The sequence below is a fragment of the Kryptolebias marmoratus genome, linkage group LG6, assembly GCF_001649575.2.
Source record: "Kryptolebias marmoratus isolate JLee-2015 linkage group LG6, ASM164957v2, whole genome shotgun sequence".
Taxonomy (NCBI): domain Eukaryota; kingdom Metazoa; phylum Chordata; class Actinopteri; order Cyprinodontiformes; family Rivulidae; genus Kryptolebias; species Kryptolebias marmoratus.
Genome location: NC_051435.1, coordinates 5,802,008 through 5,829,641, shown reverse-complemented (window position 1 = coordinate 5,829,641; position 27,634 = coordinate 5,802,008). Strand labels below are relative to the sequence as shown.

The following is a 27,634-nucleotide window of genomic DNA, read 5'->3' as shown; positions in this document are numbered from 1 at the left end:
TTATGATAAGTTATCTTGCCGTACCTTGTCATAATACTTATATAAAAAAAAACCTTTTCCTGTTTTAGAGTAAATCTAAAATGTCAAACCCCTACTTATGTTTTGCACCAACAAGTATGAAATGCGGACAATATATTGAAACGTTAAAATTGTTTTTTACAAAGGTTATAACCTAACATTTGGGTTGGTGCTAAACTTTTTATTCTAACATTCCATAGTTTTTAAAGAATCTAGATCAAGCTGAGGCTTGGAGTAGAGTCTGGTTTTATAACATCCCAACATTAAAGATTAAATCTTTATTACCGGATCTCTGCCCAAATAATATAGTCCAGACAAAACAAAAGTTAACAAACACCACAAATATCCTTGTCTGAAATGTAGAATAAGAAATGTGTAAACATTTGATAATATTGCTGCGTGTGAAGTGTTGCAAGCCACGTTTACTTTTTGCCTCCTTTTGATTTTAATTTGTAACACGGGGACTTTTCCACGGCAAAGTTAACTGTCACCTCAGTGAAAGGAGGCTATTTAGTTCAAAAACACATTTAAGGCAGTTACCACCTCAAGCTGTTACTGCTTGTGAAAAATCATCAAAGTTGCAGCGACTCTATTCTTCTACATGTTTCAGCTTGGTACTTGCGGCCACTCGGGGAGAAACGTGCTTCAATTTGCCTGTTTGTGTTTTTAGTTGTGAAGACGACCTTCTGGTTTCTCGTTGGAAGGAAATGAGCTTTCACAATTCAAAGCTAACTACATGTAGCAATTTGTTCCATTTCTTGTGTACTAAAAAAAAAACCTTGTGTCCTTCAACTTGAGCTCTTTGTACAAAACCTGCTTCAAAACTAACCACACTTTGTCTTTAGCCAATTTATTTTAACCAGAGTGCAATAAAACCTTTTTTTACAGAGACGTATGACTCACCATTTCAATGGTCATAATTGACCACTGTTATAATTGGGTGTATCGTGGTAAATGCTGTTGAATAGTTATCAACCCATCACTGGTTAAGGAAATCATAAAGCAGGAATTTGCTCTGATAAGGATTTATACACACTGCTGTGAAGATATGACTGGCCAGTTAGATTAAATGTTTGTTCTGAGATGGTTTTCATAGTAAGGAGCTGGTAGCTTTTAGTTTGTTCAGACCAATTAATATTTCAGTACAGCCCTTTATCAAATTTAAAGCCTGCTATGAAAATTGAAGTTGAAGTCTATATTCTAATGTGATCAGGTCTTTTCAGACTGGAGCTTTTAGGTTTTAAGAATGTTCCTTTGACCAGTGGTGATGTAAATGTAATTCTGAGATTTACTTAATTTTTAATTAAATGTATCATGTCATTCATTATACATTCATACTGTTGAAGCCAGTTTTCCATATAAATAAAACTGTAAATGCATTGTCTAAAGTACAGTACAAATTCAAAATTTTAACTTTAATTTGTTTTATTGTAAGCATTACAGCAGCCCTTATAATCAAGGGAAGATGTTTCCCCATTTTAGTAGCATGACAACGTTAATAACTGGAGCTCATTGTTTTTCTTAACTCCTGTTTCTGCCCTGTAGGACAACAGCTTTGAACAGTTCATCATCAACTACTGTAATGAAAAGCTGCAGCAGATCTTCATCGAGCTGACTCTGCGTGAGGAACAGGAAGAGTATGTTAGAGAGGTAAGTGCCATTTCACACATTCAACAAACTTGTGTATTGAGCTGTTTTTTGTGTACAGGTGAGTACAAACTTGGGTTGTTTACCTCTGAACTTGTATAAAGCAACACTGAGGTAAAAAGGTACTTCTTTCAACATGTCAGGACTTGGTTTGTTGTGTTGACAGTCAATCATGGTGGGCCTCTGCAGCATTGCCTCAACCTGGTCATGCTACTCATTAGTTTACTCCCTTCTGTCCCACTTAAATCTGCATTATTGTTCTTGAAGCAAACATATTTCTGCTTCTCTTCTTTTGTATCCTATTTCCTACCCACCAGCATTTCCCCTTCTGCACATTCACAGGGACGGAAATGATCCCTCACTCTTAGAGTAAACACTCCCCATTGTGGACCTTTAGGCTCTGTTTGTTTTTAAAGCTCCAAGTATGAGTGCAGCAGCAGTGACCCCCACAACCCCCTCCTTAGTAACGCCACTACCAATGATGTTTCACCACTGGCTTCTGTCCAGTATACTGCATGGGAAAATACCACAGTGCTGGAGAAAGAAGAGGGGAGGACTACCAATCAGGAATGTGACCAGTCACCCCTCAGTTTAAGCCACACCTTCTTTAAAATGGTTACTTTACTTACATCACTATATCTTCCCAACCCATTAGTATCTGGTAAATTGATGCCAGAAAAGATGTTTTTAGAGCCCACTTGGCTTTTTAAAAAGGGCAAGTTGGAATGTTTGCTTTTGTGAGGCTTTGACCTTTTGTCTGTAAATAATAGACTGTAGAGAGAAAACCTGTAGGACATAACATCAAGTCAGCAAGGACAATTACGACTTAAAAAACTAATGGACCAACATTTATAACCTTTACTGTTTATTAAGTGTACTGAAGTTCAGGGAAATTCAAGATTCCATCAAGCCCTTGTGCTACAGAATGGGTTCAGACATGGTGACTTCAGCCTACAGTGACTTTTAACTTACAGATTTGTGTGGGACACAATAAATATTCACAACTACAACCTCTCATTTTCCCAAGCGTTTATTTTGTGCTTAAAAAAATACAACTGGGGAAGGGGATTTATGTTTTCACTAATCTTCACCACAGAAGGCTGTGGTTTGTTCAGTCCATATACTAGTTTTGTTATTGGTAACTAAATTAAACTTGTTGAAAGTTGTGAATTATGTTTGAAAGAGCAAAAAGGCCTTTGTGAATCTTCTAGTCTCTTGGACTTCATGACTACTATATTTAATTAATTTTGAAACCTCTATTTAAAAATAAATGGTTTCACACATTTCAATACAGTTCCTAACCTACAGTGAGGAAAAAACTCATATGAAAGTGTAAAAATATTTATATTTTTAATAAAGGGATTGATCAGTAGATGTTTAAAATCTAATATGCACTTAAATGGACTACAGGTAATGTATGTCAGTTCTGCCTGAAATTGTGCAGAGGTCTTTGTAGAAAGCTACAGTGCATTCATAGTTGGATCTTAACGAATGATTCTGTCTGTTCTTTAGGCCAAGTACCTTTTTGCATGTGTTAAGTGTTCCTTTTTTATTATGTATATATAAATGCATATGCCCTTTAGTTGTAGGAGTCTACCTGGTGTTGAAGAAATATAGTCATTGAACCTTTTGACCCTTGTGTTTTGTTGCAGGGCATCGAGTGGACAAACATTGAGTATTTCAACAACGCGATTATCTGCGACCTCATTGAGAATGTAAGTCTGCGTCCGTCTTTGGAGGTCTTACAGGAATAGTAGGAATGCACATTATTATTCTGGTATTGCACTCCAAGATGGCCTTGAATAAAGGTGAAAATGTTAGATTTTGGAAGTAAATGTTCTATTTGAGCACATTTCAAAATCACATTTTACAGGTTGAAGTGTAATGGATTTATAAAGATACAGTATTTTTATTTTTTTGCCACTTTGTGTGTTCTCATATTTTACTAGAACCAAAATGGCATCTTGGCCATGTTGGATGAAGAGTGCCTGAGGCCGGGGACGGTCACTGATGAGACCTTCTTGGACAAACTGAACACAATCTGCGCTGAACACCAGCACTTTGAAAGTCGCCTTAGCAAGAGTTCAAAGTTTCTCACAGATCACAGCCTGCCACACAACTGTTTCCGCATCCAGCACTATGCTGGCAAGGTACTGGTGACAGCAGGCAGAATATTACAGAAGGAAATAAAATGTTTGTGACGAGAAGAAAATGACAGAGATGAATACTAATTACTGTAGTAAAGTTATCTTTTTTATTTTTTTACCTGAAAATATGTTCTTTGAAAGAACACATTTTTGCAATTATGATTCTTTTCATGATAAAGACATAAAAAATGCTTTATCTATCTTGTTTTAAGGTGCTGTACAGAGTTGAAGGCTTTGTTGACAAGAACAATGATCTGTTATACCGAGACCTGTCACAGGCCATGTACAAGGCCAACCACAGCCTCATCAAACAGCTCTTCCCTGAGGGCAATCCTGCCAAAGTCAACCTCAAACGACCACCAACAGCTGGATTCCAGTTCAAAGCATCTGTTGGCACACTGATGAGCAACCTGCAGACAAAAAACCCAAACTACATCCGGTATTTATTTATGTTTTTCAGTTATGTAGTTTTGTTCAAATATTTGCACTTAGAATATGAACCTTATTGAGTTAAAAAATTATTTTTTTTTAATCAATTTATGTAACCTATTATAACTTAAGTTAATTTTTGTATTTATTGATTTTCTTTCTTTTCCAAGGTCACATAACATCTGTCCTGTTTAGGGAAAAATACAGAGTAGTATAAGCTCTACACAAGTGTTTTCTTTCTTCTCAGATGTGTCAAGCCCAATGACAAGAAGGCCTCCCACATCTTCACAGACTCTCTGGTCCGCCATCAGGTGCACTACCTGGGTCTGATGGAGAATGTCCGTGTGAGGAGAGCAGGCTATGCCTTCCGTCAGGCCTACGAGCCCTGCCTCGAACGCTACAAAATGCTCTGCAAAAAGACATGGCCACACTGGAGGGGGCCTGCCAGGTAATTGGTGGCATTTCTTTGAGGCATGAATAGATGTCTTGTTTCTGGCAGGGTTTGTTTTTTTTTTTTTTTTGAGAAACCGAGTGCAGAAATCAAAAATGCTCCCAGTTGTCTGTAGCTGAAGAATCAAATATCAGATCAGCACTCTCCCAGTGGTGATCACTTTTATAAGCTGCTGCTGTAGTTATTTCCCAGGTGTGACTGTGTGAATGTGAGACATTTTTCAGTCTTCAAATGACTTTTCTAAGATAAAAGGTCCCCAAAAGAAAAATCAGATGAATAACTGAGCTTAACAGTCAAAAAACAGACATACTTGTGTATAAAAATTCTTAAATAAATAGTTTAAGGTAAATAAAAATAAGTCAAGTCAAATTTATTTATATAGCACTTTTCAGCAACAAGGTGATGTAAAGTGCTTTACAACATGAAATAAAACCAAACTTTTTTTTTAAATGGCCATACTAATATTGAGACTAGTGTCCAACTTAAATTGCATGCATTGCTTAAAAGAAGAAGAGAGGGGAAAAAAATGTGGATGTCTACACACTATAAAAATTCCACCTAATGCTCTCACAAAAACCAACAGCAGCCATGTCACATACCAGCTGTTCATTGTTCAGCAGAAATGATCCATTCCCCCTCTGAACCCCACAACATGTCGAGACGTTTCATCCTTATCTGTCTCCTCCATTCCATATCAGCCAGACGCTGCTGTTTCATCCTCTGTGCTAGCAAATTCACTGATTCCTATCTGCCCTGCCAAATGTTGGCATCTTGTTTTTCAGCTGTCTCTGAGCACTTTGTAAGATTTTAGCCTTTGTCTCTCCTCACATGCTCTTCAAACCATGTTGTTTTTATCAGTCTCTTACTCAAACTTTTCATCAGTTTAAAGTTGTTCTTCAATTTCCTTTTTGCAAATCTTAACTAGAAGCACTCGGGGAGCGCAAACCTCCACTAAGACCATCGGGGCATTAAAAAACTGTAGGAGTGGTATAGTGATCTGGATCACCATGAAAATTTAATCGCTTGGGTTTTTTTGGTTTTTTTTTTGTGACAACCCCAACATTTACAAAACATTTGATCAATGTTTTGATCAATCTGTTCATTAGTTTTTAGGTAAACCTGCTAACAGACATAAACTAGCCAACACTACCAAAACATATTCTCCTTAGCAGAGGTAAAAACCCATAATTTCTATGACCACATGTTGTGAAATGTGCTTTAGATGACCTGTTTGGTTCCTTTGGTCTCATACAGGGAAGGTGTGGAGGTCCTGTTGACCGACCTGCAGGTTCCAACAGAAGAGTTTGCATATGGCCGCTCAAAGATCTTCATCAGGAACCCCAGAACGGTACAGACAAATTTAAAATGAATGCACACTGCCTACTCACCTAATCCTGTGGTTTTGTTTGTTTTTGTTTTATTTTTCCCAACAAGTTTTGACATCTGCTTGGTATTTGACTAGATTAATCTGTTTCAAAGTCTAAACGTTGAGTCCTGTGTGCACAACTGGCTTGTTTTCTCACAGTAAGATGTTTGTAAAGCAGGGTGGGCTGCACTCGGTCCCCCCATTTCAGCAATTAGCATGCAACCACCACTCTAAAAACACATGGTTTCACTTAAAGATATAACTACTTAAGCCTGCAGCATTTAAATGTGTGTTCTCTCCCGCCAGCAAAAGACCAAACAAGAGCTTAAAATAACATGATCTCATACTGAGAGAATTTTTTTTCCTTCTCTAATTGCTTTTGCTCCATCTGATCAGCTTATCTCTTTCACAAATCTGCAGCTGCAAAATCACATACAGAGTAGAGCAGATTTTAATCCTGGTTTCCAGATATTATTGTTGCTCATTATTCAGTGTAGACACACTTAACATCATTGTAAATGTTTCTAGAATTTCATGTCAGAAAACGTAGAACAAAGCATTGTGCCACCAGACAGGTTGGAATAAACGAAATGAATTGCTGAGTGAGTATTTGCTCAAATTGAAGAAAATGCAGTATGTATTGATTGAATAGATGCGTTTATCTGCCAAGGGAAAATGGATTTCACAATAGACATCACATTGTGTAAAAGTGTGCTGCTTTGTGCACTAAATTTTATTCTCTTTGTGTAGCTCTTTTTCCTAGAAGAAAAGAGGAAGCGGTGCCTAGAGGACCTTGCAACTCTGATTCAGAAGATCTACAGAGGCTGGAAATGTCGCAGCCAGTTCCTGCTGCTGAAAAAGAGCCAGATAGTGGTGGCAGCATGGTATCGTCGTTACGCGGTGAGCAGGTTTTTTGTAACTGCTCAAAACTCAAAGCAAACATGCGTGTTTGGGGACTGGTGCCTTTTGGAAATTTGTTGATAAAATGTTAGTTTTTTTTTCCATTTTACAGCAACAAAAGAAGTACCAGAAGATCAAGAGAGCTACAACTGTGGTTCAGTCCTATGCCAGAGGGTGGCAGGTACACGGATATCCATTTTTCTATAAATATAATAATAAAAATGTGTTATATTTATAAGCACCCTTCAGAATATCCTAGGTCACTTTACAAGATAAAATAGAATAGTAAAATTGAGAAAGTTTAAAATACACAGGGATATTAAACTTAGATTGAATCAAACAGCATCTACAAGATTTAACTTTTTTTTATTTTCAAGTATGCCATGAAAGTATAAAATGTCAATGTTGCAAATAACCAGTGGTGTACGGTGCGACTGAATGCTCCACCTCCCATAGCCAGGGAGGTGGATGGATGTTGATGACCTGAGAATGTGGAAAGGTTAAAGGGTGGAAGTGAGCTTCAAAGAAATGTAAAGATCAGTGATATCTGCATAGCAATAAAAATTGCTTGAATTTACAAAAACTGTAGTGAAACAGATGTCTAATGAGCAAAGGTGTCCCTAGGACAGAGCCTGAAGAACCTGTTCATAAGAAATTTAAGCAAGTGATTTTGAACCTTCTTTTTGCCTGATTGAAACAAGGAACAGTACCAGCTGTAAGGATATGTAGAATAAAGTTTAGCAGAAGACATAATAACCTTTTTTTTTTCTCCCTCCCCTCTCTAGGCCCGCAAACTCTTGAGAGAGCTGAAGTATCAGAAGAAATGTGAACAGGCGGTGACCACCATTTCAGCTTACTGGCACGGCACGCAGGTACGGTAGAAGCTCATGCGAACATCTACCCGGCTTTTCATTAATACAGGGAAAGACTGGTCTTCAGAACTCTACATCCCGGCTGTTAACTTTTTCCTTTCATTGTATGCAGCATTCCTGCTTATTGACATCCCTGTATTGCTAGGATCCAGATCTTTAGGCTGCCTTTGCTGCAGTTTTTTCCACTATAATCCCATTTCTTTTGATGATCACACAGTTTCCACTTATCTATTTCCCTTTCTTGCTCTCTTTCAACTTTCCCTTCTCGATTTATCCCTCCGCACATCTTCAACTTGTCCTACCTCGTGCCCACCACATCCCGCCAGGCTCGGATGGAGCTAAGACGTCTAAAACAAGAAGTGCGGAATAAACATGCTGTGACAGTAATTTGGGCATACTGGCAGGGAACCAAGGTATTTCCACCCAGCCGTAGTGTGTTGCTGTCCCGGCTGTCTTGTTGTCGCTGTTCACAAATGTCCCATCCCCATTCTAACTAGGAACGTGCCTTGTAGCATAGCACCTCTGCTGAGGGATCCTGGCCCAATACGTGTTTGTTTTGTTTCTTTTGTGTTGGAGCTGTAGATTTGTCATAAAGGCTTCCAAGCTATTCTGTTTTAGCTAGTTAATTACACTGAACTTTAGTCAGATTGATGGCTTTTGTGTTGTTTTAATGTCTTCAACTTTTTTAATTTAGTGAATATTTCATTCTTTGCCAGCTGCGTAGATGCTCCTACATACTTAACATTTGACCGTCTAGTTTTTTTATGTTTGCCTGTAATATAAATGGTTCTATCAGAAGCAGAAATTACCTTTTTGTCAAGAGTGCGGGGACAATTCCCCATCATCATAGAGCCTGACTTTTGGACTTTTGCTGATAACAATTTGGGAAGTCCTTTTTATCTTTGTTCCAGAGGACACGGTGTCTATTATTTCCAGAAGACATCTTAAAAACTTATTGCATTAGTGCGTATTGTAGATAAAAAGAACAAGTAAAAAATTAAAATAAATAAAAAAGATAAAACTTGTTTCATGCTAAAAGGTCTGAGGGAGAAATTTAAGATGATTTTGTTTCTGATTGTTCGGTTTTTTCTGAGAGTATTTTGCGTCATATTCTGGGAATCATTTTAATGACACTTTTAGATGGTCATCTATAATCTAGACTCCTCTATTGATTTTGTTTATTTTCTTCCCTTCTGTTTTCAGTCTTAAAAATGAGCCCCACTCATTGTTGGGGAATTATCTCTCGCTAGATGTCATTTATTTGTCAGCGTTTCCTCGTTAAATGTTGTCACACCCACTGTTCTGAAGCAATAACTTTTTGACTGTCACTGAAATTATTCTCGACTACAACTGCCGCCACTTTTCATTAGGCCCGGAGAGAGCTGCGTAAGCTGAAGGAGGAGGCGAGGAATAAACATGCCGTGTCAGTCATTTGGGCCGGCTGGCAGGGCACCAAGGTATTTGGGAAGCTTGTTGACTTGCGGTGCCTCTGACTTGCAGCCTCCTTTGACTCCCATTCCCACCTCCCCATTCCAGAAAAAATGCCTTGTCATATCTATCAGCCTGCTCAAGTCCATTCTAAACATTTGTTTAATGATGTAAGACACTTAAACCTACATCTTATCACACAGTTGCTACTGAAATGATAAGGGGAGTCTTACAGATGGGACCAAAGTGTTCTTGGGAGTCTAGCTTTTCAGCTCCAAGTTGCATTACGTTGATGAGACGTCATTTTTGAAGTTTCTCAGCTTTGCCTTTATTTTGACCACTGCATGCTGCCTGTTCCCTGCATAGTTTCCTCTGATTGTGTAGAGCATGCATGTTTAGTCTTTGCAACGCAGCGCCGCTTGTCCTTTTAGACGAAACTGCCTCGGTTGTGACTTTTGCTTGGTATTTCACTAAAGAGCACCAACTTTGTTTCCTCCACAGAAAGTCTCAGATAAATGTCCATCTGAGCAGTTCCATATTCATTTCTAGATGCTGGACCAGTTGTACCAGTATGTCAAAGGTCACAAAAGAGCTTGTTTGCTGTGTGTGTGTTTACCGCTGACTTCGGACAGAACAGCATTTGCCTCTCCTTTTTTCCTCTCATTTTCCACTGCTTCATTTGTTCCCGCTCTTTCTTCCTACTTACCCCCCGAACAGGCCCGCAGAGAGCTCAGGAGGCTGAAGGAGGAGGCCAGGCGTAAGCATGCTGTCGCTGTGATTTGGGCCTACTGGCAGGGACTGAAGGTACCCACCTGCCCCACGGCGTAGCCACCACCATCACGTGTGCCACCTGCTCGTCACCACTGATCCTCTCTCTTTTTCAGTTCTCATTACTGTACTCTTCTGAAACGCAGTCCCTGTCCATTCACAGGAGCACCTTTTACTCTAATTAAAATTGATTTTAGATTTCTTAGCGAAGATCAGAAGCCTTTCATCAACAAATAACATGATTTGTTTTTTGTTGAATACTACAATAACTGAAATACTGCTTTTTCTAAATGTGGATAGAACGAATACTTTTGCTAACTTTTGAAATCTTTAAATTTTTCATTTCATCATTTATTGCAATTCAACTTCCACTTGACAAGCTGGCCATGAAAGACAGGACTTTGCATGTAAAAGCAAGAACATGACCCTGAAGTGTAATTTCCAAAACAAAAAGAAGCATAAAATTTCATTTGAAATTTGAATTTATCAGTTTCATTTAACAAAAAGGCTTATGAGTCCTCTCATCAGCTCTCTTTATCAGTGATTTATTTAACTGTGTAGCTTATTAAAAGCTCACTGTTAAAGTTTAACTTCATGTATAACCAGAGTTTATTTTACAGCTGAGATTAGATCATATTTTTTTAAAGAAGAAAGCATCCCCATGCAACTGACCTAACAGAAGCTGTTTCATCTGTCCTCAGCATGTTCCTCTGTCTGCATCCTCTGTTTCTTTTAAACTAACCCCTTGTTTGTGTATCCCACATTATTTGTTCTGCTTTTTGTTTTTCACTGTAGGTGTCCCGCTTTTCTTCTTAATTTTGTTCTGTTTGGTTTTAGATGTAAAACCACTCATTCTGTCATTGCAGTGATAATCCTTTTCATCATGATAATTGACCACCGTGTTCCTGACAATTCACCTGTTTATAAATGTGTTGTGAAGGGCAGCATGAAGGTTGTTGGTCATTATCACCTTTTTAATTAATTAATTTGAAACCATTGCAAATCCAGCAGATGGAGTTCACGTTTTTTTGTTGTTGATGACTAACAAAATGGCTGTTGTTTAAGTGTGCAGTTTGTGCCATCCCTCTGTCAGTGTGCTCTCCTTCTGTCCCAATATGTATCAAGCTAAACCAGGGTGCAGAAATGATCTAACATCTTTTTATTCTTGTGCTCTAACAGGTCCGCAGAGAGTACAGGAAATTCTTCAGAGCAAATGCAGGCAAGAAGATCTACAACTTTACCATCCAGAGAATTGTAAGTAGGACTTTTTTCACTGCAAAGTATGAGGGGGGGTATCCTGAACTATGGTGATGTTTGAAAGAGGTTAGTCCAGTAGATTTTCAGATATATTGATTTGTAATTCTGAAATGTAATCTGCACTTCATGAAAATTAACCACTGGACTGAAAGCACCAAATACCACGTGGAACATGATGAACTTACATTAGACTGGATGTAGTCTGTGTAGGTAAACCAATATGGTGCAATCAGACAAGGGTAGAATCTCATAGGATGTTTAGGTGGAAGGATGAGTGAATCTGCTGCTAAACAAAAGAAAAGAGAGATTAATAAAGTCAACCGGGGCTCAAACAGGGCGGTGCAGCACCATAAAGACAGTTTGGCATTCAAACATGCATGGCTGTAGCAAAACTTCTAGGCTGGTAATTTAACGTTTTTAATGTTGTTGTTTTTTGTCTGTTTGTTCGTTTTCAACTCTAGTCTAACACTAACATCCTTTACTCAACAGTGTAAATGCATACCAATGTTCCCTTGCATTTGTTGACCTACAGAAACAGCCAAAGTGACTGAAAATAGGTTAACAAAGGCAAGTCACAGTTAGGATGTGGTCACAAATTTGGCTTCCAAATCTTAAATTTTTGGACACAATAATCATCAATATTAGGGAGAAAATGTGCAGGTTTTGTTTATTAGTTTCTGAATTTGAATGTTTTTGTTTTTCTACTGGTCCTTATCACTTTGCAATGAGTACCTTTTTAATAATATTTAAATTTTTTTATGAACTCCTTACTGTAAAGAAATCCAACTGAATTTCCCTGTGTTTGTCCAGATGCAAAAATACTTCCTGGACCTGAAGCGCAACATGCCCTCCATGTCCCCCATAGACAAGAGCTGGCCTGCTCGGCCTTACTTGTTCCTGGAGGGAGTCCACACCGAGCTCAAGAGGATTTTCCATCTCTGGAGGGTTCGTCTGTCACATTCAGTCAGCTCTTCTTGTTTCTTCCTTTAAACTGTCAATGTGAATATTGTCTACTGCACACTGTGTGGACAAATGTGAAGCAGGATGTAGTCAGCATTTTGGACTTGTCAAGGCTTGAAACTACAATCTTGTCACACATTTCTTACATATGGAAAGCAGAACATCAGAGAAGACTGTAAAAAAATAAATAAATAAAACAGAAGCGAAATGGCAGGATATATGTTCTAGAAAAATACACAATATTTCCTGTCAGTAGTTTTTTATTTATTTTTTTTATTTTGACTTGTGATGTGAATAGTGCAAGAAATACAGGAGCCAGTTCACGGAGGACAAGAAAGCAGTGTATGAGGAGAAGCTGAAGGCAAGTGAGCTCTTCAAGGATAAAAAGGCTCTCTACCCAAGCAGGTATCTTTATTTCACCCTTTAAATTAAGTTACCTAAAATATATATCCGTTTCTACAGTAGATGGAAAGGTTCAAAACATCTTGTGTTCAATGTGACGTCTTTGTTTTCTGCCTCAGTGTGAGTCAGCCTTTCAAAGGAGACTACCTGGAGATCAGCAAAAACCCCAAATATCAGAAGCTCAACAATGCTGTAGATGAGAAGGTTCTTCTGGCTGACGTGGTCAACAAGATCAACAGGGCCAATGGAAAGGTAGAAAAAACTGTCAATTAGGTTATATGAGCTAAAAAGTCTAAAATATAAGCAGTGTCGATGCAAATTTGCTGTATATTTCAGCCAGCTAAACAACTATCTGGTATGTTTTCATTCTTTTGTTTTTCAATCTGATGGATTTTTTACTTTTAAACTTCTTGTAGCCCGGTTTCACTTTCTAGCTCAGACATCAAAAAGAAATCTTTGGCTTTTTCTAACTTCTCAGAATTTAAAATTGTGAAGATTCATATTTTTTTTGACTCTGTTCTTTCTTGTGTTTGCAGGGTTCACCTCGTCTCCTCTTGCTAACTAGAAGGAGTGTCATATTAGCCGACCAGAAAACAGGGCAAGTGAAGGCCAGTGTCCCTCTGGCAGACCTCGCCAGTGTTTCCGTCAGCACACAAATGGATGGCTTCTTTGCTCTCAAACTTAAAGAGGTGAGAATATAATTACTCTGACCTACATCCCATGATTACTCTGACGGTTTCAATTAAATGTGTCTGTTGGTAACAGACACAAATATGGGTGAAAACAGAGTCTACCTTTGCCTTTCTACAACAGGTGATCATTTCTGGTAGGTGTTCTAAGATTTGTAATTTATTCCAGTTACAGAACGTTTTTACTCCAACAGGGGTCAGCTTCAGCTGTCAAAGGTGACTTCTTGCTCAGCAGTGATCACCTGATAGAAATAATCACCAAACTCCACCGCATAAGTGCCTCGGCTGCAGAGAGGGAACCAATCAACGTTGACATATCAGACGAGTAAGAAGACTTGAATTTTATTGTCAAAATAATTCATCTTCCTTCATGACATTTTATGTTTTTCCTAATGTCTTCTGTGCTACAGGTTTTTGGTGCAGTTTAAACATGACAAAGTGTGCGTGAAATTCATCCAGGGCAGCCCAAAGAACGGCAACAGTGCGTCCTGCAAACGTAAAAACAACCGCCTGCTGGAGGTGTCAGTTCCCACATCGCCCTAATGCTGTCACTCTCTCCTCTGCGCCTGCTGATGTTCACACCTCCTCTGTCTGGAGGCGAGACTGAACACCAAACTCCAACATTCTGGACTCAAAATTCACCACGTCGGTGCCAATCATGAGCCCAAACGTGCAGTTATTTGGCTTGTTATCACATTTATTATGATGCCACTATAGCTGAGAAAAGGTGCCACTTTTTTGGCAAAGAAAGCCCGAATGTGGGTTGCATGCCTCAGAAATTTGGTGTAAATAGCCGATGCTGGTGCACAAGACTTTTTGTACTCCAGTAGTGGTGTCACTAATGATTGTTCTGCCTGTATAGTAAATTTAGTTTTCAGAGAAAATGTCATAAGAACTTTTTTTGGAGCGCCAAAAGGTCTAGACTCATCTGCTTTTAAGCAGCTGGCTGCAGCGAGTTGGCTTAAAATTTGAGATGAGTTGCGACAGGATTTGGGCTTAGCCTGTCATATTTAGTTCTCTGACAAACTTGAATGCTGCACTTGGTTTTGCCTCTGTAACAAACTGAGGATGATCTGACAACTGAACTGATTGTATGTTGTTTTTTCTGTTTTTCTCTTTAATTAAAGCACAGTGGGCAGTTGTGTAAAAGCTGAAGTCAAATGCAATTTGGTTGTTAAATATTTTGTATTCATTCTTATGTGCCAATAAACAGGTCTCCATAATGTACGGTAAAAGCCATCATCCTATTTATATACTGCTTTAAACAAATGCCAAAAATTAAAGTTTTTGAACAGGGAGTTTAAGCTGGAGGCATTGTTGGTTAGTCTTTGATTGCACTACAAATGATCCATTTTCCTCCACATATCATTATTCCATCTTTACAGTAAATACAAACTAAGTTCATACCAATAAGTTGTAATGTATTTAAGTTAAATGTGCTGACAAAAATAATGATCAAAAATATGGGCACCACATTTTCTGCAACAGAGTTGAAGCTTTTCCCTCCATAAAGCAAAACCTTTGGAAGTGATATTTTGTGTGCAATATTGTCTTATTTTTCTGGCAGAATGGTTGAGAACCATAGCAGTTAAACTTTGTGTGCCATAAGCTGTACATAAGCTCTGTAAGCTGTAGCCATGACATTGACTAAAGGTTGTTTCACTATCCTAATTTTCAAATGTTTGTTTAAAAAAAGTTATTTTTGCCACTGCAGCTTGAATCATTGTACTGCTTGACCCACTCTGACCTAAGGGAAAAGACCAAATATTACCCGCGCATGACTGTAGAGCGTTGAACTATCAGAAGAAATTCCCAAGTTTCAGCTTTTACATCCATGTTAAAATCAGGTGTTGGATGTCTTCACACAAAAGCCAAATTCGAGTATCAAAGAAACAACAGTGCTGTATTTTCATGCATGTGGACTAGAGTACATGTTTAGATGTCCAGGTAGAAATTAATTTACTTCTGGTGACTGTGTGAGGGGATAACATAACCAAATTTGATCAAGTCAATGTTTGCAATCAGGGGTATCTTGGTGTAAATTAATTTTTATTTTTTAAAAATGTAACACATGGCACAGGGAAATTGGTTTTCATGCATGGGAGCGATGATGCTAAATGACGGTTTTGATGTTTATTTTTGGGTTTTTTTTGGCTGCTCTGTTTCAATGCAGTTTTCATTGTTTTGGTAACATCTTCCTCCCAGCTCTCTCTTCCCTGTTTTGTATTTAAAGTGTGGGTAGATCTGCGAGATGACATCTACAATCTTGTGTGCCTAATGTTAGCCTGTGTTAAAAAACGGAACATAGAAATGTTTTAGTAGAACTCATTGTAACATTTACAGTATACTTTTTAAATTAAATAAAAATCAATAAATGTTTTCCTCTACTTTAGTGACTCTTTCTGATCCACATCACACCATTAAATCGCAGGCCTGATTCCATTTATCAGCATCAACAACGAGGGGTGTGTTGGAGTTTACTGGGGCTGGACAGCTAAGCGTTCTGCTCAAGCAGTTGACCAGATGTTTTCCATCACATCTGGGGGGGAGCTGTCCTGGGGTTAAATTCCGCGGCTTTGGGAGAGCTGCCGGCAACAGGTCTCCAGGGAGCAGCCCTCTGATTGAACAGAGTGGTAAAAATAGCATACCATTTTGGGCTGCCCAGTACCCGGTTCCCACCACTCTGCAGGCTGGGAAAGGAGGGAGGAGTCCCAGCCTCCCGGTGGGTTTTCTTCAACTCTCTGCGGGATCACAAAGGAATTGGACAATGCACAGTCGCATCTCATGGAGGGCCTGTAGTTAAATTGCAAACACTCATGCAGATCTGAATCAAACCCGTGTGTTGGAAGAACCAGTGCTCTGAACATGCTGCTTGTTTTATTAGAGCATCCACATCACGGTCTGGGATACCGTATCAGATTTAACAAACAAATGTATTGTTTTTTTGTTTTGCACTCTTGGCAGACAATGTTTTGGTGAAACACTGAGTTGATAATAACACTAATCAACTGTCAGGTAAACAGACAATACACTGAGTGTGCACACATGTCATGTACACTACTTTGTTATATTAGTGGCTGAATCTCTGCTGACATCTTCTGGATTTTCAGAGATATTACACAAAATACAGCCTACAACCTCTAAATTTCATTTTGTTTATCAGTATTTGGAAAAAAATAGTTAAATCATAAAGCTAAAATAAATCTCACTAGAAAATATTCAATATAGTTTTCATTACTTTGTGTGACGGCCCTGCTGGTTGTGTGTTACTAATGATTTTATGTTTTAGCTTCTGTTGGTTGGAGTGCAGCAGTGAACGAGTTACATCCCCCATCCCAACACACACACACACACACACACACCGGAATGGGATTGTAACAGTTTAGCATGTACACTAGGGGCCAGCCAAGTCCAATTTTTATATAAAATATTTAATCGCCCTCATGGATCATCAGTTTGTTACAGATTTTAAACTACAAGATAAGAATTCCTAAAAGCAGAATGATGACAAGCAAACCAAACACATAATGAAGAAATCATATAACTCTATGTGCAAGAAGAACTGTTTACATAAATAATTTAGTTGTAATAAAACAATAATTAAAAAATTGAAACAATTAGGATAGAAGTAGTTGACGTTTAAGAAAAAGGCCATAATTAAATAAAGTGCAACTTCAAAGTTGCACTCAGTTAAAAATACTTAGTTTCTGAAAACCACTCAGTTCACAATAAAACCATAAATATTGGAGTGACTGGGTTTTAATTCGATGTAATTCATTTAAAGGTGCACCTTACTACTGTTTACTTAATTATTTGTATCTATACTTTAATTATGGAGTTTCTGTAGTGCAATATTGACTGTGGGAAACACCTACCTGATAACAAAATAATTTAAGTATTGTTATCAAGTTTTTACAGCCTCCTTGCATTTTGTTTTTTTATACTTGTCTTTTATTGTATTTTTTATTGTTTCTTATCATTGTGTTGTGTGATTGGAAGCAGCCGACAACTTTTTAATTTCTTTCCGGATAATAAAATCTAATCCTATCTTATCTTACCTTATTGGGTTCAGAACTCACTTTGCTGCATTAAACTTCTAAAAGATAAAGAGAGTCCAACAAACCTCATATCAAGAACCTCAACAGGTATTTGTCCAACTTCAACTCTAACCGAAACAAAAAGTTGAATCAATATTTTGAAGCATCATGTAAATGAAATAAAAGCTACAAACATCCTGTAAAATAACTAAAATGAGACATGGATTTGGTGATGTAAACTGGAAATAACCAACTAACATCATGTAACTAAAACTATTCAGCCAATGAGAAAATGGACTGGTGTTCAGAATATATTTATATTATTTATAAGGCAGTGTCATTATATCTATTATTTGGTTATATTTATTATCAAAAACATTAATTGTATGTCATTTCTATTGTAATGTTTAAAAAAACAATTATCTAACGTTGATGGGAGAGCATTTGAAAGTGTTTTTGTATCAGTGTGAATGGTCACTGTCAGGCATTTTTTAAAATCCTATTAAATCTTTGATGAGGCCCCAAATCAAGTGGTTGTGTCTAAACCGCAATGATTTTTTTTTTTTTTCTAACAGAGGCAATTTGGCTCCAACTTAAATCAACAATTTACTCAACAAGACTGAAGTGGATTATGAACGGTGGTTGAGACTGATGAGGAACAAACAGGGGGATAAATGTAATGGTTTAAGATTTTACTCACCTGGATTAAGCTCTTTTGTTAGCATGGTTTTTCATAATAAAAGCCTCATATGATGGAAAGAGACTGTCAGTCACAGCACAAACAGCTCCATATTGTGACTGCAAGTTACTCTACAGAGTCATGTAACCTAAAACAATATTAAATCTTAAAATAATCATTCTTTTTAACTCTCTCGTGGGCTTTTCCAAGTATTAAACTTATAGCAAATGAGGGTCAAGTTCAGTGGAATCAGTTTTTACTGTGATTCAAATCAAAGCATTTCTCAAAAGCAAAGAAGCTGGATTTAATAAAAGGCTGTTTCTCACCTGGTGGTCACTTTGTTTGGGTCTTTCTCTGATTCCTTATCACACTGTAAGCTCTAACGTGCTGATAAAAGTAAATCTGGCATCTTGCAAATATTTTTTTTTTAGGTTTTTAACGAATAGTGTTTTACAGCATGCTGGATTATGTTTGTATTGGGTGACTGATCACAGAGTGGGACAGACTCGATGGACTTGTGCCTCTGGCAGCGGGTCAGGAAGTCTGTAGGGAGGGACGGAGGTTGGATGAGATCTGATTAATGAGTGCTGCTGGGTGGTGGAGAGTTTGTGTCCCGGCTCACCCTTATGTCACCAGCACACTCAATGGCTTTATCAATTTGTAGCCATTATCACATCAATAGACAAGAATGAAGGGAGGAGGGAAACTGCAGATCGAGGGTAAAGAACAAGCTTCTGCTGCACCATCTGTGGATAGCTGCACATGGCTGAAGCAAGAACTAATCACTTCACACACCATCCAAAGATCTGACTACCAACTTCATAACCAGCAAAAAATATACAATACATACAAATCTGTTTGTGTGTTATTGCCCATCATGTCCGTTTACAAGTTTAAAAATATGCATAATGGCAAGTATCTAACTAGTGTACAAGAATGAATTTCTGCTAACCTTTTAAACATCCTGAAATGTAAAAATAACAAGGCATATATACCAAGTACTAAACAGCAAACACTGACAAAAATGTAAATTCTGCAGTTTATTTAGTCATAAACTGAAAGCTTGCCTTCAGGATGATGCCACATGAGACGCTGTATGTTATTCTACTTTATGATGAGGGGTAGATGAGTTTATTTCATGACTGTGAAACTTGTTTTACACTTAATTGGGGTATGGAAGTGTTACTGATCTTTGAAGTAAGTTGGAATATCATCTACAGTCCACAAAGAGGTCTCTGGAATGCTATTGGATTGAATTTCCTTGGAAAAGTAAAGAAACTGCTAAATGACAAATGAGTAGATTACCCAAACCAGAAGGACAAATCCTCTGATCACAATCAGTTTAAAACTTGTTAATCCAATACAACATAAAAGCTGATGGTGATTGTGTTGTGTTCTCTTCATCCCCTTACCCTAAACCTTTCACACACAACCAACATGCATGTGTTCACAAACATGCATGAAACTGGTTTGATTAAATCCCAGAAAAATGGGATGGTGTGAGTGTCTCTGTAACTCATGGCATGGAATTAAACTGTCTTCAGGAAAGATGGAGCTTAACTTATATGTAACAAAAGAAGAAGAGGAGGAGAAACATATGATAAGAAAAAATGAATTGAGCCCAACATTCAAACTTGGACATCTACATCCATTCCATTCTTTACTACTTTTCAACTGGATAAATATGCTATTTTAAGAAAACAAATCCAATTATTTGTCCTGAGTCAGATCATTCTTTCCCCATGAATCACACACAGAAACACACGCACACACTCATACACAAAGTCTCCTAAATAATTTGACATTGACACAAGTGGGAGGCATTTACAGAAACATTTGCTTTTGAGAGAAACATGCTGTTTTCCGATAATGAAACTAAAGGAAACAGCTCAAACAGCATAAAAATGACTGAGTCCTTATCTGATTGTGTTGTACACCTATTTGATGCAATCACAGCAGCCAAGTGTTTTATTTGTAGCTGCAGCTTATACTTCTCAAGTGGTAGCTTGGTATTTTTCTCTTCAGCAAACAGCTACAATTTTCTTTTTGTAGATTGGACCTCTTTCCAAATGGTTTTATAGTTTTGTTGAAATAAACTCATAGTATTGATTTTAGACTTCCTAAAATTAGGACTTTTTTTCCTGATTTATGGTAGTTCTTAAAGGTCCAGTTTGGATGACAAATTAAAAAGGAATTCACTGTGATGTGTCTTAGCTTTTTGCCACCATGCGCCACATAAACTAACCTAACACTTCAATGACTTGTTTCAGAGAACCATAGAAAAGGTCTTCGATAAGAAATACTTGGAAAATGACAAACATTTTAAAAATTACTTTGCATGTGATTGGATGAACCTCCTGCTTATCAAAGTCACAAGTGAACTTTAACAAATTATATGAACCAATTACATCCACATGGAACGAGTCATTTGAAGTTGGAGCTACATTATCTCCATACTACTACTACTTTTTTAGGGCGATAATGTTATTGCCTATGTCTGTCTGTGTTTGCAAGCTGGTCACAACAACTAATTGACCTTAGAAAACACTAAAATATCAATAGGTTAGTCAAATTTACAGAGACTGAGCTAAAACACAGTGTAGTAGTAGCTGAGAGTCATTCAAAACACTTTGAGTGCTACACATTAAACAATATATTTGCCTAAAACTTTGACATTAACTGTTGGCATCAACCCTGCTAGTCTGTTAGCAAAATATCTCATGATCCACACTCACAGTACAGATTTTAATGAAACTCACAGAACAGAATCACTGGATGTACATCTACAACTGATTCACATTTAGAGTCAACTCAATTCAAGATGGCCACTACAGCTAATCAAATTTATCCAACACATGAATGCATATAACTCTGTTTTGGCAGATATTGCACAATATCACCAGAGGTTGTGTATAACGTCATTTTCAAGGTTTGACAAAAACTCTGCTACAACTCTGTTATTTCCCATCTTGAGATGATTTTGGTGTGAAACTCTGAGATGAGAGGCAGAGGGCGATATGCATTCCTTTAATAAATGCTAGGGCTTTAAATATTACAGCCTTTAAATTTGTGTGTCAAAGCATAACATCGGGAAATGAGTATTTTGGAATCAGAGCAGTTTTAGATTTCCTCGGAGCAACAGATGTTTAACTACTCTCTGCAGACACTCCTTTGCTGCCCTGTAACTACCCGTGTCTTTGTGTGTTAACCATCTTTACGTGTGTCCGTCTCCTCCTCTCATTCACAGACTCCTGTTTAGCACTAATTAGTGTGCTTCTTTTCCCCCTCCACTTCTGCCCCCAAGCCCCCCTCTCTTACTGCACTGTCATCTTTGCATTTGACTGTGTGAAGTAATACTGGTCCAATCTCAACTCCCCCCTGACCTCCTTTACCTCCTCGTCGCCCCCTCTGTGCCTCCCACTTGTTCCCCCCATTATCTCCCAGACCCGGTTGTGATGGTTGTCATTAATCACCTTGTTTCAAGCTGAACCTTGCTGGGCTACCACACCAGGAAGTCTTCTATTCCCCTGCGGTCCATTAGGCCAATCAGAGCTAAACTGGGGTCTGACAATAGGTACAATAGAAACCAGGAGCAGACATTAGACAATATACCACAGAAGGACACAGACAGCAGGAGAACAACAGGCTTTATTTGGTTGGATTTGTTGGGAATTGAAGGAGATTTTCCACTTGACCTATATGTCTCCTGGGATAGTTAGTCATACTTTACTTTATTAACACACCAGCCCTTCTAATTTGTGTCAAACTCCCATATTCTCTAAGGAGAAGTGCTAGGATCTTTAGGTGGTCTGCAACTATTTTATGTTGTCTATTTTAATTCATGTTTGCAGCTACCTGCAAACTGATGACATAACACTGCTAACTGTACCAGAAAAAGATCAGTCTACATTTTTTTTTACCACAAATCTTCTCAGCTGGAAACTTTTCAAAGTGTTTTTGGAGAGAAAGTTAAACCTATTTAAAAGAGTTTGAAGATTTAAATTGGTCTCCAAACCAGTGTTCCCCTACAAATACTGATATTATCATTTACAGAACTTTAAAATTGGCTACTGGCTCAAAATCAGTGAATTTCAGCTTTGATTATTTGTGTGTCTCTAATGATAAAGGTTGGCGTACATTTTTCACTAAGTTTTTACTGCTTAACTGCAGAGGTTTGATAGAATCACTCACTGGGGTAACCCTGCTTCCATTTCAAAAGAGGCAACATGAATAGTTTAAAGGTAGACAGGATCAATGAGGTTACTTTTTTCTTTTTTCTCTGTATGACTTGCGGCAGGTGATATGCTTTCCTTCAAGCAATGTTCGGCCTTTAAATTTAGCACAGATAGTTTTAAAAAAGCTTGATTTGCACTAATGATTGATAATGTGAATTACTGACTTCTAAGTATTCAAATTAAAAAAGCTTAAAATGCTTCATTAAAGATATTTATGAGAAAACAGCTTTGTTCTGTAGGTGAAAGAAGTTTATTGCCAAATTAAAAGGAAATGTAATATATTTTTTCAGGACTTGTGAACATGTTAACATGCCGGCACACATATATCCAGTTCTACCCACACTGGTTGTTTAGTTCACAAAGCGCAGTGCAGCAGGTGTTTCTGTGTTTGTCTTTGACATGAGAAGGTCTGTTTTCCCAGGTATATGACCACCTCTTATCAGTCCTGTAAAATCCAGCAGGAAATCACCACTGATGACTGCAGCAGGAGGTGTACATTTACACAATAAGAAAAATTTAATTACTGGAACTGTCATTGAGGTATTTTTTTCAGGACAGGTGTGGTTTGATGCAAAGATTTCCCCTTCAAAGCTGCACCAAAAGTTATGCTGACATGTTTCTCTTCTGGTCTTAAAGAAACACCAGATAACCACTGCAGCGTTTGGTGTCACCTGTTCACACTTTGTGTATTGTTCTTGTCCTGCAAGGAGAGAAAATAAGTTTGCTTTCTGTCATTTTACTGCCCTTTTATGTGCTCCGTGGTGTGGTGATGACCGGTAATCAGCAGCGACTGCTGATAAGAGCGGTTGTGTTTCGGTCAACCTTAGTAAGTAATAAAGTTTAATGAGGAATTAGATGCAAAATGATTAATTTTGTCATCAAGAGTAAGGTAATTACAGCTATATATATTTCAAGAGTGTTTGCTTGCCTCACAAACTGAAGGTGCAATATAATATGGCTTGTGAGAAAATCACACAATAAGGTCATGTAAAGCTGTAGCAAATGAAATAATGGATATTAAATATACACAAGTGGAAACAAAATAAAAAAGGTGATTGAAAGAGAATAAAAAACATGGAGATGATACACAAACAACTAAAGCCTAGCATTCATTAAAGGAATGCATATTGCCCATCCAATTTCAGTTTTAATTCAAGATGGCAACCACAGCCACATCTTATGAGATGGGTTGATGCTCTAAATATGTGTTGTGAATGACTCTCAGCTACTACCGAACTGATTTTCAGTTCATTACCTGTAAAACTGACTGAGGTTTAGCATTGTTTGTGTTTGCTAAGGTTGATTAGATGTGGTGGCCATTTTGAATTGAGTTGACTCTGAAAGGTAAGCAGTTGTAGATGTACATCCAATGATTATTTGCTGAGAGTTGCATTGAAATTAGTCCAGTTGTTTTTTTTAAATATGTTGCTAACAAATGAACAAGCTTGATGGCATAAATTAAAACACAAGTTTTAGATTAAAATATTGCACAGTGTGTAGCGCTCAGAGTAGTGTTCAGGATGATGCCCAGCAATCACCACATCTAATGTTAGCTCAGAATCTGTAAAACTGGCTGGGTTGTAGTCACTTATGTGTTTCCTAAACTCAACTGGCTGTGGCGACCATCTTTATTTGGGTTGACTTCAAAAGTTGATTGTCTGTAGGTGAACACCCAATGATTACTTTCTGAAAGTTTTTCTAAAATCCATCCAGTGGACAATGAAATATTTTGCTAACAGACAAACACAGTTGACTACAGGAGTTAATGGCAAAGTTTTAAAAACGGATCTGGCATAATCAGTTAGTGCTCGGTGACTGTGATGTGAAGTACTCTCAGTTACTACCACACCAAATATGAGTGCAGTATGTGTAAAATTGACCGAGTTATAGCCATTTTTGTGTTTGACAAGTTGGTTAGCTGTGACGGCCATCTTGAATCGTATTGACTCCAAAAGTTAATCGCGTGTAGATGTCCATCCAGTGATTACATTCTGTGAGTTTTATTAAAATCTGTCCAGTGATTCGTGAGATATCTTGCTAACACAGCGGACTAACGGGGGCGCGCACAGCCATTATTGTCGCTCCGGTGGGCAGAAATAAAGTGAAGCCAGTCTGTTAACACAAGAGACTTTAAGTGACTTACCCTTTGCTGCAGGACTAACCAATCACAGGGAAGCAGATTTTATTGCACTATTGTCTGTCAGTCATTTTTTTCTTTCACCGCAGGGGTGGGCAAAGATGTTTTTACGCACGAGGCTGAAGGGGAAGTAGTTAGAAAGAGGAACTTTCTTCCACGAGGAAGGACGAATGGCAATTGAACAGTTAGTTTGCGTTAAGTTCAAGAGCCTGTGCCGTTTTTTTTTATCAAGAATTAGAAGCCAATAGTAGTTGAAAAGTGTTATTATATTAGTTTTGTTTTAATTAAATAAAAGGTAATTTTTTTAAGCAGGTAAATTTGAGCTTGGGGCAGAATGACTGTCTCCATGGAGAAATCTAATAACTTTCGCATCGACGCGCTCCTGGCGCATGACGCGGCACAGATGACCGACAGAGAGCGCGCGTCCCCGGGACTGTTTTACAGCAGGAGTCCGGATGGAAGTCCAGCGTCACCCTGCGCCTCAGAGTCTCCCGCCCCACACACGTACTCTTCCTCAATCCAGCCAGGGGGCCTGTCCAACCCCCATGTTTTCAACCTGTCCCCGTCAGGACTGAGTGCTCTGCATCAAGCAGGTCTGATTGGGACGCACCCTGCAGGGTCCGGGTCCGTGTACCCACTGGCGGCCCTCGGAGGCCAGCACCCTGCCTTGATGTACCCCGGCTTCACGCAGCTGCTCCACCCGGTTCCGGAGCAGATGCAGGGGGCCACAACGCTCCCCCTGGAGCCGTGGATCAGGACGGCCATGGTGATCCCCAGACTCGGAGAGTATGGTGGTGAGTGATGTGTAAAGCTTTTTTAGTTTCACTTGTGACTGAGTGAAACATCTGCTTCACTTTTTCTCCTTTCATTTATTTTATTTTGTTTATTGGCTGCAGTAAATGTAAATTTAGAGTTGGCACTGGGTTTGCAGCACCATGACTGTGAGATGCTGTCTTTTAAAGGACTCTTATTTATCCAAACAAAATGTAGTCAACATTTATTGTGCACCCAAAAAAGGATCTATAAATCAGTCTTCTTGGTGATGTTTGCAAGGTTTTCATTTAGGTAATAGACGTGTTACGTTTTATTTTTTTTTTTCTTTTCATCTTATGACAATAAACTTTACTGACAATAAATTATCAGTTTGGCTTTTTTAACAAACATTTAGGACTTTGTCCTTGTCTTGTCTTTTTTCTTCTCTCATTTAGTCCACATCAGTTGATTCATGAGTGTTTCAATGGAGTAATGTCTGTTTCTTCCTCTCAGCTGCAGGTCAGGCAGCCCTGCTGGGGAAGTGTCGGAGACCGAGGACAGCTTTCACCAGTCAGCAGCTGCTGGAACTGGAAAACCAGTTCAAGCTCAACAAGTACCTGTCCAGGCCTAAACGCTTCGAGGTGGCCACCTCACTCATGCTGACAGAGACTCAGGTCCGAATGTACTGAAACACATTTGGCACATTATTGTAACCGTAAATGTGGTATTAAAATAAAACTGGACTCACTCAGTGTAAACAAAGCACTGTCTTTACTTAATTCAACAAATTTGAGTGTTAATATGTAGAAGTACATCAGACTTGTCTGACTTCTCCATCCCAGATGCCTCTGGACGTCACCACTGATCCATTTTCAGTCACTTCCACATAAACAAATGCATACATTGGTTGGCAGCTCACTAATTTTGGTTACTTTTGATTTATTGATTTGTTTTAATGTACCTTCACGAATAAGTAAATTATTTAATTTTCCTGTTTTTAAGTTTTAAATAACCTCCATGTTTGAAGTCTAACAAACAAAAAAGATATACTGTCTGTATAACACAACAGACGAGCCCCCAAAGTGGACATGGACCCATTAATAATTGTAATCTTTTTTCACTTGTGTCATTTTCAGGTTAAGATCTGGTTTCAGAACAGACGCATGAAGTTGAAGAGAAGTCGTAAATCCAAGGAACAAGGAACAGCAGCCTCTCTGACTCAGGACAAGGCGGATATACAGAGAGTCAAACATCACGACAGCTCTCTCAGCTCGAGCCTGGAAGATGAAGAGGATGGAGAAGGGGAGGATGAGAATGAAAAAGGAAAAATCAAAGAGCTGAGGGAAGCCTCCTTAGATTCTTTCAGCTTCACGGGGCATGAAGCTGGTGGAAATGGAAACTGTTACTCAGAGGAGGAGATTAGAGAGGGTGCTTTGAGAAAAAGCAGAGGGGTTTTCCCATAGTTTTAACTGTAATGTGCTCTTATTGTATGTTAAAGAAAAGGTTAAAAACAAAAACAACTGGACTTCTATTTTATTCTACTTTAATCTTTTTTTGAATTGAGAAAGTTCCTCAGATGAGAAGCAAAACGTCTTCACTACAGAATAGATGTCCAGTTGTTTTTGTTTTTAACCTTTTTTTTATTTTCCATGTCCTGGATGACTGAGAATCTACATCATCTTATTGTATGTTGTTATGTTTATTAGCTCCAGCTGGATTTTTTTTGTCAGTACTTTGTGTTTCACTCTCCCCTTACAGTTCAAAGACGACCATGTAGGTTTTTTGGTGCTTCCTTTTAGCTGTAGATTTAAATGGGAGTATTTTATTTGTTTCTCCATACCTCTCAGCTCAGTGGCAGCTGGGATGAGTCACAGTCTCCTGCTACTCTTTACAGGATAAAACAGGTAAAGCAAATGGATTAATGTATATGCACTTAAACTATATTAATTTATTTATTCTTATTGGACTTTTTAAATAGATAAAAATTAACCTTTGTAATAATGCAGTGATGACAGCATATTTAAGAAATAATAAAAATGGTTTCATTTATTTTGCTTTGGAAAATACATTCAATCTCTAAAGGTTTTAAAGCCATCAACAGCAAAGTAATGTGACAAAAACTGCACTCATGTTATAGTAGTTACACTTTTATTTGAAAAACAAGTTTAGTTGAAAATTGTTTTATGTTTTGCTTTATTGTTTTATTAAAACTGCATATTATTTAACTCATAAATTCAAATAAATGTCTGCATAGTACAGTAGCAACATTAATATTTTACAATGTCGTTCATTGTAATTAGACATACTATATCATCTAATATATTTCTGTAAAAGTGTGACCGTTCAGGAGAGATGAGTAGCTTGAAAAAGAAAAATTTGTGACTGAGCATTGAGTAAGTTTTTGTTTTATTTATTTATTTAAAATGTCGAATTAGTTTTGTGTGTATGTTGTAATAAAA

The 27,634-nt window shown here is 38.0% G+C and overlaps 2 protein-coding genes across 5 annotated transcripts in view; both read left to right on the top strand.

Moving 5' to 3' along the window:
• The window catches only part of myo1b (myosin IB), a 53,504-nt gene extending 37,783 nt beyond the window's left edge, over positions 1-15,721 (top strand). Inside the window, exons 14-32 of one of the 4 annotated variants that reach the window (XM_017420720.3) lie at positions 1,564-1,668; positions 3,318-3,380; positions 3,615-3,815; positions 4,025-4,251; positions 4,489-4,689; positions 5,947-6,040; positions 6,809-6,958; positions 7,071-7,139; positions 7,744-7,830; positions 8,157-8,243; positions 9,201-9,287; positions 9,976-10,062; positions 11,206-11,280; positions 12,094-12,228; positions 12,542-12,648; positions 12,765-12,897; positions 13,182-13,334; positions 13,529-13,659; positions 13,745-15,721. In XM_017420720.3, coding sequence (XP_017276209.1) covers positions 1,564-1,668; positions 3,318-3,380; positions 3,615-3,815; positions 4,025-4,251; positions 4,489-4,689; positions 5,947-6,040; positions 6,809-6,958; positions 7,071-7,139; positions 7,744-7,830; positions 8,157-8,243; positions 9,201-9,287; positions 9,976-10,062; positions 11,206-11,280; positions 12,094-12,228; positions 12,542-12,648; positions 12,765-12,897; positions 13,182-13,334; positions 13,529-13,659; positions 13,745-13,877 — 2,325 coding nt within the window. In that variant the 3' untranslated portion in view covers positions 13,878-15,721. The remainder of the gene's footprint in view (positions 1-1,563; positions 1,669-3,317; positions 3,381-3,614; positions 3,816-4,024; positions 4,252-4,488; positions 4,690-5,946; positions 6,041-6,808; positions 6,959-7,070; positions 7,140-7,743; positions 7,831-8,156; positions 8,244-9,200; positions 9,288-9,975; positions 10,063-11,205; positions 11,281-12,093; positions 12,229-12,541; positions 12,649-12,764; positions 12,898-13,181; positions 13,335-13,528; positions 13,660-13,744) is intronic. The other 3 variants (XM_037975992.1, XM_037975993.1, XM_037975994.1) reach the window with 3 other exon arrangements.
• Positions 15,722-24,473: 8,752 nt separating this feature from the next.
• On the top strand, positions 24,474-27,598 carry LOC108238512 (motor neuron and pancreas homeobox protein 1-like). The gene is made up of 3 exons (XM_017420648.3): positions 24,474-25,216; positions 25,689-25,849; positions 26,312-27,598. The coding sequence occupies exons 1-3, from the start codon at positions 24,757-24,759 to the stop codon at positions 26,636-26,638; spliced, it is 948 nt and encodes a 315-aa protein (XP_017276137.1). The 5' UTR covers positions 24,474-24,756; the 3' UTR covers positions 26,639-27,598.
• The last annotated feature ends 36 nt before the right edge of the window (positions 27,599-27,634 follow it).

Bases quoted from the DNA above. Each gene is read 5' to 3' on its own strand.
- LOC108238512 (XM_017420648.3), top strand. From the start codon at position 24,757: ATGACTGTCTCCATGGAGAAATCTAATAACTTTCGCATCGACGCGCTC. The intron at 25,217-25,688 runs GTGAGTGATGTG...TCTTCCTCTCAG, and splicing joins CAGACTCGGAGAGTATGGTG to CTGCAGGTCAGGCAGCCCTG. The intron at 25,850-26,311 runs GTCCGAATGTAC...TGTCATTTTCAG, and splicing joins TCATGCTGACAGAGACTCAG to GTTAAGATCTGGTTTCAGAA.